General features: G+C 34.7%; 1 protein-coding gene across 6 annotated transcripts in view; it reads left to right on the top strand.

Annotated features, from left to right (window-relative positions):
• LOC128868385 (pyruvate carboxylase, mitochondrial) overlaps nucleotides 1-12,063 on the top strand; it is a 55,835-nt gene that overhangs the window by 40,595 nt on the left and 3,177 nt on the right. For 5 of the 6 annotated variants that reach the window (XM_054110410.1, XM_054110414.1, XM_054110411.1 and 2 more), the window contains 6 exons: nucleotides 914-971; nucleotides 1,053-1,167; nucleotides 1,293-2,182; nucleotides 2,302-2,921; nucleotides 8,473-8,520; nucleotides 10,359-10,756. In XM_054110410.1, coding sequence (XP_053966385.1) covers nucleotides 1,069-1,167; nucleotides 1,293-2,182; nucleotides 2,302-2,921; nucleotides 8,473-8,520; nucleotides 10,359-10,756 — 2,055 coding nt within the window. In that variant the 5' untranslated portion in view covers nucleotides 914-971; nucleotides 1,053-1,068. The remainder of the gene's footprint in view (nucleotides 1-913; nucleotides 972-1,052; nucleotides 1,168-1,292; nucleotides 2,183-2,301; nucleotides 2,922-8,472; nucleotides 8,521-10,358; nucleotides 10,757-12,063) is intronic. The other variant, XM_054110415.1, reaches the window with a different exon arrangement.

The raw sequence follows: 12,063 nt of genomic DNA, 5'->3' as shown, positions 1-12,063 counted from the left end.
ATGTGGTATTACATATTTATCTATGACGAGCTTTTCCTTAAAATTTTTTTAAATATTTAAATCTGTTTCCGTTTTACTTAACGTTAAATTGCCGAAAAGATTTGCAGATTTTCCTACAAACTGAAGTATCCAATTTCCTGTTAAAACTAGCAAAAAGTTTCAAATGAACAAAGAGCTTACAATTATTGTTTAATACCGAACGAATCAAGTACTGAAACAAAACACGATTAACGGACGACAAAACACAAGTTGCCAGAAAATATGAGTTGCCACATCCAGAAATTATGATAGCATTAAGCACAAGTAGATACTTATAAAAACAGAGGTGCATGCGCACAAGACATTCAGTCTTAAGTCCAAAGTGATGCATCACTTCATAATTCAGCATTGAAAGTAAAAAATAAAGCAAGCAAGTTGTGCTGCCATTAGTTTATGAGTGGTTCGATCCAGTGCAGCTATAAAAGTCGTTCGAGAAAGAATTCGCAGCAATCCCCTTCGAAAGTAGAAAGTTATATGCAGGGAAATGTATCGCCCAGATCGATGTCAAGATTAATTAGATGAAAGAATGAAAATTCAATTTGTAATAGTTGTTTTTTGTAATAGTTATTTACATGATTGAGCTTCTTTAAAAACTATTATTTTTAAAATTAAGTTTTTATGTTTATGTGGTGCTAAACAAAGTATCCTACATTTTTTTACTATGTACCGAAATGATTGAAACTCGACATTAGGTAGAGTCGAAACTCTATTGTGTGTAATGCTCTTTTTTATAGCTATTTCACATTGTAAAACTTAATTCTGCACCACTTAGAAATTTGCATCAGTTTAGTAACTAACAATTATTTAAATTTACAAATATTTAAATTTATTAACAACAAATTTAATACCTATACGATTTTCATTCTCATTTCAGGCAATTTCGGATACCAGCATTTAGTGGTCGAACCGATAATTTTCTAGTTGCTAACTCCGTAAGTACTAAAAAATTAATTGCTTCGCAGATAATAAAATAATAATTAAAACAAAAATTTCTTCTTAATTTTCTTTAAAAGAGTCAAAACCGCCAAAATGTTCATCCCAGTTGCCCAATCGGCCTTTAGGGCTTTGAGACAATCTACGCCTCGTGTTCGAATCTTTCTCATCAACAAAAATGCCTACTCTAGTCAGGTAAATTAGACACACTAATACGCAAGTAAAGTATTAAAGAAAGTAGACTTTATATTCGAGCAAGGCTCACCTTGCTACTGAGTCTTACCTTGCCACTTCATTTCGTTTCCTACTCTCTGCTACAGGTTGAATACAAACCCATACGCTCGGTGCTGGTCGCCAATCGCGGTGAGATCGCCATCCGTGTCTTCCGTGCTTGTACAGAGCTGGGTATCAAATCGGTGGCCATCTATTCGGAACAGGACAAAATGCATATGCATCGTCAGAAAGCTGATGAGTCGTATATTGTCGGCAAAGGGTTGCCACCCGTTGAAGCCTATCTGAACATTCCAGAGATTATACGTGTGTGCAAAGAGAATGATGTGGATGCTGTGCATCCTGGTTATGGTTTCCTCTCGGAGCGTAGCGACTTTGCGCAAGCTGTCATTGATGCTGGCCTCCGTTTTATTGGGCCCACACCGAAAGTGGTACAACAGATGGGTGATAAGGTGGCGGCACGTATTGCAGCAATCGAAGCCGGTGTACCAATTGTGCCCGGTACTGATGGGCCCGTCACAACGAAAGAAGAGGCTGTGGATTTCTGCAAGAAACATGGTCTGCCAGTGATCTTTAAGGCTGCCTATGGTGGTGGTGGCCGTGGTATGCGTGTCGTCCGTAAAATGGATGAAGTCGAAGAGATGTTTGAACGTGCCAGTTCGGAGGCGAAGGCCGCTTTCGGCAATGGTGCTATGTTTATTGAAAAGTTCATTGAACGGCCGCGTCACATTGAAGTACAACTGCTTGGCGACAAGGCGGGCAATATTGTGCATTTGTATGAGCGCGACTGTTCGGTGCAGCGACGTCATCAGAAAGTAGTCGAGATAGCACCTGCGCCGCGCCTACCGCAAGAGACGCGCGATAAAATGACCGAGGCAGCGGTGCGCCTGGCCAAGCATGTGGGCTACGAAAACGCCGGTACAGTCGAGTTCCTCTGCGACGAATCGGGCAACTTCTACTTCATCGAAGTGAATGCCAGGTAAAGTTGTAATGGGTTTAAAAAACAATAACAACAAGTTTTTAGTGCAAGTGCATAAATGTAACTCCAAAAATGTTGCTCTACAACTATAATTGGTTTATTTTAAATTCTCCATCTAGATTACAAGTGGAGCACACCGTAACCGAGGAGATTACCGGCATCGATTTGGTGCAATCACAAATTCGCGTTGCCGAAGGCATGACTCTGCCCGAACTTGGCTACACTCAGGATAATATACAACCACGCGGTTACGCCATTCAATGTCGTGTCACCACCGAAGATCCAGCCAATGACTTCCAACCCAGCACCGGTCGTCTGGAGGTATTCCGCTCCGGTGAGGGTATGGGTATACGTGTCGATAGTGCTTCTGGTTTTGCAGGTGCCATCATCTCGCCCTACTATGATTCGCTACTCGTGAAAATTATCTCGCATGCGAGCGACTTACAAAGTTCGGCAGCTAAAATGAATCGTGCTCTTCGTGAATTCCGTATACGTGGTGTGAAAACGAACATACCTTTCCTGTTGAATGTTTTGGAAAATCAGAAATTCTTGCATGGTGTCTTGGATACCTACTTCATCGATGAACATCCGCAACTCTTCAAATTCCGCATCTCTCAAAATCGTGCACAGAAATTGCTTAACTACATTGGTGAAGTGCTCGTCAATGGTCCACAAACGCCGTTGGCAACCAATTTGAAGCCAGCAGAGGTTTCACCACATGTACCGGAAGTACCACTAGGTGAGTAGTGCTAAACAGTTTGTGTTAAACGTCAGCTTACGAGATTTCGTAAGTAACAAACTATTGCTCTAATGTGTAAAAGCGTGCTGAGTTAAAACTCAAAAGCAAAAAAGGCAAAAACTATCCTTTCATCCTCCCACATTCTCGCACCCTTCCGTTTCCCCGTATTAAATGTTTTATAACAACTATCTGCATATGTGATCCGTGTATGTTTTGTCATAAATTTCTTATTTATCCAAGTAAAAATAGATGTTTGAAGCGAATATTTGTCAGCTTCAACTTAGCTGATAGCTTTTCGATTCTTTATCTTTCCACTTGTTTCTATGTAGTTTTCCCGCCTTTCCATATACAATATTAATAAAATGGCATTGGGTGAAGTAAAAAGTTCTGAATGTTTTTCGCTAGATGCCTTTAGTGCCATGTTTAGATGGCGTCGGGTCATATAGTCTGACGAATAAGACGATTAAGGCCCTCCACTCATTTGAAATGGTGTTTTTTTGGGTGTTTCTATAAAAGCGTGTAAAACGGGAACGAAAGATTTTTAATTTTTGTTTTCAGTATTTTATTTCGGCCGCCGTAGCCGAATGGATTGGTGCGTGACTACCATTCGGAATTCAGAGAAAACGTATGTTCGAATCTCGGTGAAAGACCAAAAAGAAGAAAAAGTTTTTTCTAATAGCGATCGCCCCTCGGCAGGCAATGGCAAACCTCCGAGTGTATTTCTGCCGTGAAAAAGCTCCTCATAAAAAATATCTGCCGTTCGGAGTCGGTTTGAAACTGTAGGTCCCTGTATTTGTTTAACAACATCAAGATGCACACCACAAATAGGAGGAGGAGCTCGGCTAAGCAAACAAAAAGTGTGTTCACGCCAATTATATATATATATATATATATATTTTTTTTGGATCCATTTATCAAAAATACAAATTTTGCTTTTGCCATATGAGGTTTGTTCAATAAGTTGTCTGCCTTCAAAAAATGGTCTTCCAAAAAAGGTATGTCGCTGGCGACACGAATTCCGGGATTCACAGGTGTCTGCGATCAAAAAGACAAAAAGGTTCCTATGCAGTAGGAATGTCGTTATCGTATGATTCGGGACGTTCAAAGATGAAAACCCGTTTTTTCACCCTTTTTTGACTTTAAAGGTCCGAAAAAAACACTAAAAGAAGTGTAATTACGCTGCAAAAAAGTGCTAGTTTTGTATTTTGGTGAAGCCAATTGTGCTTTACAGTATTAAAAAATAAAAATATAAACAAAAGAAAAAATGTTGATATTACTACGACCACCTACCGGGTGGCATAAAATGAATCATACCATTTTGTTTACGAATAAATTTGTTACCAAATAAAAAAAAATACCAGTCTAACGGTTAGACGCGATAGAAGTGAAACCTTCCGTAAAACAAACTGAGAGAGAATGAGACGAAAGCAGCATTAGGAGCTGGATAATTTTTGGTTCATTATAATATTGCTATAAAGTTCATATTTTATTTTCTTCATTTTATTATTATTCATCCTCAATGTTTTCAATTTCAACAAATGATACGAGTGGCTTGTGATAGCTAAAATATGATACAAATGCTTTGGTTTCGATGTTGTCAAAATATCTTTGAAATACCGCGTCAATTGTTGTTTTTGATCGTGTTGTCGATTCAGTGCGATTGTTACACATTTTTAAATTGAATATTGTATTGAGAAAGTCAATTAAAGGAACCGCTGTGCCCAATGAAAAATTTACGTTAAAATCGCCACTTAAAATCATTGGAACTTTATCGTAATCTTCCCTAAGTATCCGCGATACTTCTGCTGTATACTTTATTAAATTTTCGTGAATGAATTCCGTGATGCTATTTATTGATTGATTCGGTGAAATATAAATTGCCACAATTAAAACTGTTTTTCCATTGCTCAATCTGGTTTCGCATGCACATATTTCTCCCACTTTAGAGAGCTGATCTATCTGTGGAGTTACAATACGAGTACCGTCATTTTGATTGTGGTATATTGCAACACCGCCTGCAATTGCGGTGAATATTTAAAAATGAAAATATTTACGAATATAAAAATACGGACGCAATACAGCACACGCGGTTGCTATTATGAGCGTCGTAACGCGTATATTACACAGACGTACTAACATACACACTAACATTCGTAGGACGCTTGGTTTAAGCAAGTATTAGGTAGTGTAGTATAGGTATACATAATGCCTTCTCGCTCACCGTGGCTCCGTAATACGCAGGCGCGCACACATACGTACTAGCATACATACAAACATACATACGTACGACGCTTGAACTAAACACCAAAGCAAGTAATAGGCAGTGTAGTATACATACTACTAAATACATACTACAATACTCACTATACTAGCGTGGCTCAGCAGTACGCAGCCACACACATATACGTATAGTGCCGCTTTTCGTTTCATCGAGTCTCAAATCTCTTCCAACGATTCTAAAGAAGTTTTCACTTCAAAAATGATTTTGAGCGATGGACATCTTTATTTCGCCCTCCATTGCATGTCTGTTTGTATGCTGCAGATGTCTATTTGATAAGTGGCAAATATAATTGGCGTACGATACCATTTGCAAAAATTAAAAATCTTCAGATAGGGTGATTAATTTTGCGCCACCTTATAGTATCGAAAGCAGCAGCCAAGTAGTTATTCCATTCTGGTACTAAGGATGTGGAAGATAGACCAGTCATCGAAAATGTTTATAAAAGCTCAGAAATCATCGAATCAGACCGGCTTGTGAGCATTTTTGATATCATCAAGGAATTTATGATTAGGCCGAAAACTATTTCGAACCATTTGTGTAAAAATAATTATAACTATGCCGACGATAAAATTATCGTCGTTACAAAGCGAAAAATTTTGAACATTTTTTACTTCACCTAAGACAGCGAAGTTGTAAAGTAAAGAAAAATAATAAATATTCAAAAACCCTCAAGTGAAGTGTCCTTAAAAATCTATTTTGCAGTTTTTTATTTTTTTTTTTTTTCTATTTAATTACCATCATTCAACAACAATTTCATTGAAATATAAGAATACTTAAGTATTTGTGGACTTTTGAACAGAAAAACACGTTATTTTGTCTTAAGAGTCAAGTCTATTAAGGCTTCTTTCTTTTTTCGTTTTACAAAAATACACAAATATTTATGCGGAACAGCTAGAAATAGTTTTATAGTTTAAGAGATGTGACTTTATATAGTAATGCCCTTCATACTTTTTTTTTCATTATTATTTATGTAAAAATTAATTTTCAACTTCTATCAACAGCCGTTTTTATATCAAGTCAGTGTATGTGTCTCAACAAATTCCTACCCTTATTCATTTTTATCTAATTTCCCATATCGATATTTTATTTACATATTTCAACCATTCTTCCTGTAACTCGTTGAATCCAAATATCCCGTAGCTCTCCTAATTGCTTTTATACCATATACATATTTTGGACTCTTTCCATTTTCATATCTATTTGTGGTTTTTTACAATACAATTTTTTCGTTTTCTTCCTTTGCTTAATTTCCCGCTCATTTCCAGTTCTCTGAATCTCAAACTTTCCTCATTCTTTTCTCATATTCCCTCTTTAAAACTCCTTTTGCTTTGAATTGATCTCTTCCATTTTAATACTCACAAAGTCGAGTTTTTTGTTTGTTTTAGAAGCATATCTACATTGTTTTTAATAAATCACAAACAATTAATGAATTGGAAAATGCTTTGTAAGCTTTATAAGCTTTGAAATTCTTCTAATTTAGAAATAATTTGCGACACATGATCACGTCGACTGCGTCATAAGTAACAAGTAACTAGATGTAGCCCCACAAAAAGTAGTCCAAACAGTGATGTAATGAATGTAAAGGGGTCCAGAGAGTCACATGAGGATTTTACTCACTCCAAATACGCCAATTTTTTCTACATATTCTCATACTCATAAGCCGGAAATTAGCCTCATCTCTAAGGATGATTTCACAGTAAAAATCCAGCTCAACTTCCAATTATTTTCAAGCCTATTCACCTAACGTACGACGCAAACAATGTTCCAATTTCAACAACAAATAACTCAGACTAGCTTAGAAGTCGAGTTCTGGTCATATGTATTCATTATCACAGTTTAGTACGCCTGGTATGAGCTCATTGCGAATGAATAAATCCATCATATTTCGTATATGCTGCTCAAATGGTGCGCACCGCACTGGCGGCAAAGAAATCTGCAAGTTTCGCGCACATAATGTGAATTTTGGATAAAAATGTCCTCGATTTGCAGAGGTTTCGTTTCTCAATTCAACAAATTTGAACTTTACTTGTATTCTACGTACATATTTTTACATATACTCGTATACAATCGACAACAACAGTAAAATTCAATATACTGAGATGCCCGGACGAATACGAGAATAGCGAGTTTTGTAAATTTCTGATACAAATTTATCAAATTTTCTTCCAAAATTTGTATGCGTATATACAAGGCGCGGTCTTTACATTACTCGAATAATTTTTCTTTTAAAATTTCGTTTTTAATTTTTTCTATTATATAAACTTTCAACATTTATAAAGTGTGATTAGAAAAGCATTCTCTTTAATATATTTTTTTCAATTTTGTTATAATTCCTTTTTTTATTTCATCTCCTCTCTTCTCTCTCTTCTTCTCTCCTCTCCTCTTCTCTCCTCTTCTATTCTCTCCTCTCTTCTCCACTCAACTGCACTCCATTCTTATATATTCTCTCTCCTTCTTTTCTTTCTTATACTAAGGCTTAAAATTTTCATTTGTTTTTGTTTTTGCTTTTTCTTTTCCTCTTATTTTTCTCTTAAATTTTTAATTTATCTACTCTTTAATGTCATACTTTATTCAATAATTTTTGATTCCTCAATTAATATTTTTCATAACTTCTTCCAGCTTTTATTTTATTTTTATTTATTTCTTTTTCCCTACATCCCTTATTTCCATCGAAATCTGCATTTTTTCATAACCGGTCAGCTTTCTTTTCCTCTCCCTTTAACATCTTTCAGTTTTCCAATTTTTTTTTTTTTTTAATTACGCTTACCTTCTTTCCAATTCATACCATTCTATATGTTATACATTTAATCCTATTCTCGTCAGTTAACTTTTCTTAGCAAACTTTTCAAGTTGTGTGCCTTTAGTTCTTTGCGCTCATAATCTTTCCACTTCCTGCTAACATCCTTTTCCCACTGTCGCCTTTTGCACTCACGCCTTTAATATTATGGTGTGATTTTCCAAAAATTATTTTTTTAAATATCTACATATACATATGAATTATACTATGTACATATGTATGTCTTCTTTTGCTTTCTTCTCTTTTTAATTTCTTTAATGTTTCTTATCATTTACGATTTTATTTCTTTATTACATCATGTGATTAATCCAATTCAAAAACAAATCAATATACAACATTTTACAATATATGCAAACCAAAATAAAAAAAATCGCAAACAACACCATTTTGTAACATCACCGAAAACAAAAACAAAATTTACATGATCATGAAAAACATTCGAACTTTGAAATTGTGATCACGATCACTTGAAGACCTGTCTCCCGAGGCAATTAGCCGTGAAGAGCGCGGGGAAGCCAAAGGTATGTTTTAAATCTGCTACTACTACCACTCCAGATTTCATTCTTAGTCATAAAATTAGTACGTACATAAATAAATATTTGGTGTAGTCGTATAAAGTACATAATGCCTACATTTGTATATATAAAGGAAAAATAGAATGCATAAATAGATGTACATGTGTATGTATAAACATTAGGACGACTCAAAAAAACAAAATGCTATTTTATTATGCTACTCCCTTAATTTGTTCTATGGACAAAAAATTAGACACCTATATTGTTATTTTTTATTTAATATTCACCCATTCCGCCGGCGTATGGTCTTTACATTTGAATTCCCATAGGAAAAATGCACTTTTCCGTGAATTTGATCAAAAATGTCTAAAAATCCATGTTATTCAATCTCCTCATTTAATTTCCCTTCACAAATGTTCAGAAAATTATATCACATATTTTATTACAAAAAGTAAAAACAATGAATTTAGCATTTATTATGAAAAAAACATTCTTGAAAATGTTTAAAACAAAAATATAACCTGTAGAGTTGTATTTATTTTACAATAAATATATTTTGTAGAGTTGTGTTTATTTTAAAGCTTATCGTTAATGGTAAAGAAAACACCGGAAAACTTAGCTTTGTTTATCGCCGATTACCAAATGGAATGTTTTCTTTCCAAGTGCGCGCAGGATTTTTGTAGGCAAAGGCAATCCTGTTATAAAATTCGAATTTAGAAGTTGAAAAAAGACATGTAGTAGTTATTACAATTTTAGGGCATTGCCATATAAGAAAAACTTTAAATTAAATCCTAACAAGTAGCAGGTATTGCCATATAGAAATAAATACAAAAATATTTTTAAAATATAATATAAATATGTTTTACCAACCTCATTTGTTTTTTTTTTTTTGATATTATTTCTTGGACATTTGTTAAGAGAAATTACAATTAAATAATATCGTTCTGTATACATTTATTATAAAGTTTACGGAAAAGTGCATTTTTTTCTATGTGGCTTCAACGGTAATTGGCAGTATGAGTAAATATTATCCATCAATAAAAGAAAAAAATTAATAGAGGTAACATATTTTTTTGACCACAGAACAAATTTAGGGATAGCAGCAGGAAACGATTTTTTCCCCGTTTTGAGCCATCCTAATATGTGTATGTACATACATACATACACCTACACAAATATCATAAAAAAAGCTACAAAAAAGAAAACAATTTGAAGCAATGATAGCAAATTTACATAAATATCTCGATCATCTGGTATTCAAATTTGACCCACATATTTGTAAGACATCTTTAAGTTCATTGATCTTTTGAGGTGTTTATCAGTTTTTTGTTTTTTGTATTTTCGCTTTTCTTTTTGATTGGTTTCTGGTAATCTTTAGTATTTGTTCAGTTCCATTATTTATTTACAATTGGTTTTTGACTTTATCTCTACGTTCCACAATTCGTTTTGGGCTTGATTATCCTCGTTGATGGTATATAAGAAACGTTTCCTCATGACGCCTTAAATAAGTTCTACAATTTTTATTGTAGCCAATATTTTTGTTTGTATTTTTATTTGTTTTCTAGTTTAATCCACACATCAGCAATGTATGATTGCTTCAGCTTAGGCTTTATGCTGCATGTGCAAGCGCGTACCTCCGACTTATGCGGTATTGGCAAATCTTCAAATCATTATAAAAACTAAAACCTATCGGGTTCTCGAATGTAAAAATTGACTTATAGTATATAAGCCGGCTTGCCACATATTTGCGGAGTGTGCTTTACTTGCTTTATAAATAGTTTTTTTTTTGTCACTTACATGAAAATGAATCAACTAATTAATATTTAATTTCTGTGACAATCCAGTCACCGAACCACCAAAGGGCCTCCGTCATATACTCAAATCGCAGGGTCCCGAAGCATTTGCTAAGGAAGTGCGCAGCCGTAAGAACCTCATGCTGATGGATACTTCGTTCCGTGATGCGCATCAGTCCTTGTTGGCGACACGTGTCCGTTCCCATGACCTGCTAAAGATATCACCGTATGTTGCACACAAATTCCATAATCTCTATTCACTGGAGAATTGGGGTGGCGCCACTTTCGATGTTGCATTGCGTTTCCTACACGAATGTCCTTGGGAACGTTTGGAAGAAATGCGTAAGCGTATACCAAATATTCCATTCCAGATGTTGTTGCGTGGTGCGAACGCTGTCGGCTACACAAGTTATCCAGACAATGTGGTTTATAAGTTCTGTGAACTGGCGGTAAGTGAATTTACTTTATTTACTTTTTTTCAAACTTTTAAGAAATTTAATTTACATACATACTAGAGCTCGATATACCCGAGTATCGCGCAGTGCAAGTAGCTCGAAACTCGTTCACTGCTCAACTGCTCAAATATTTGAATTTTATTTGTCAGCATTTCTTTAGTTTTCCAACGACATTGGGAGCGTATCAAGGCGAATCTATTAAAGGTGGTGTTGGTAAATCAGCTTATTTGTTTTTTTTTTCGCTGTGTCCACGTAGCTGTCAGCACAGAATAAAACAAGGCGAATTCATTTTTTGTTTTCTACTTCGCCAATACCTTACCGTTACAATCAGACCGTTGTTGTTGGTCTAGTGCCACCACCTCCAATAAATGCGTATTGGTAAATAGCAAGGAAAATTAAACAAAATGTCGGACAAAAAAATCAAAATATTAAAAGTATTGCTCGAATTACTCGAAAAAGCACGATATACCTACTAGCGCTCGTGGTAGAAAATTTTCAATTTTTTTAAATTTTATTTTGCTTCATGATATTTCTTTTATTAAAATTTATTTAGTTCTACTATATTTCCTTTCACTTTATGTTATTTTGTTTCATTTTATTACATTTAATTTTAAAGGGTTTTCCAATAACAGGTGTTATTTAAATATATACATAAAAGGCTATCGAGAGATTATTAACGATTTTTTATAGCCGGAATTGGATGGTATTGATCTTAACAACGTTTATTTTCAACAAGACGACGCTAAGTCCGACACAAACAACGAAACCATTGATCTTTTACGGGAAAAGTTTCCGGACCGTGTTATCTCTCGAAGAGGTGATCACAATTGGCCACCGGCATCTTGTGATTTAAAACCTTGTGACTTTTTTCTTTGGGACCACGTGAAATAGAAGGTCTACGCCAACATCCCATGGTCGATTTAAGACCTCAAAGATGGAATTCGTGAGGCTATCGAGGACATAGGGCAGCCACTTTGCAATTTGGTTATGGAATATTTCATGAAAAGAATATTGTCCTGTAAGCGTGGTCGTGGTGGTCATTTGCCTGATGTTATTTTCCAATGTTAATGGTATACCTTCCTCTTTATAATGAAATAAACATCCGATCATTTATATCAAAAAATAGCATTTTTCTTTAAATATCAAAATAACACCTCTTATTGGAAAACTCTTTATTTAATTTTACTTTATTTCATGTTTTCTTAATTTATTATATTATATTTTATTTTCATTTATTTTATTTTAAATTTTTTTCTATTTTTCCCTTTTTTTAACTCATTTTACTTTATTATATTTTATTT

Source organism: Anastrepha ludens, chromosome 6, assembly GCF_028408465.1.
Source record: "Anastrepha ludens isolate Willacy chromosome 6, idAnaLude1.1, whole genome shotgun sequence".
In the NCBI taxonomy this organism is placed as follows: domain Eukaryota; kingdom Metazoa; phylum Arthropoda; class Insecta; order Diptera; family Tephritidae; genus Anastrepha; species Anastrepha ludens.
This window is presented reverse-complemented; position numbering and strand designations above follow the sequence as displayed.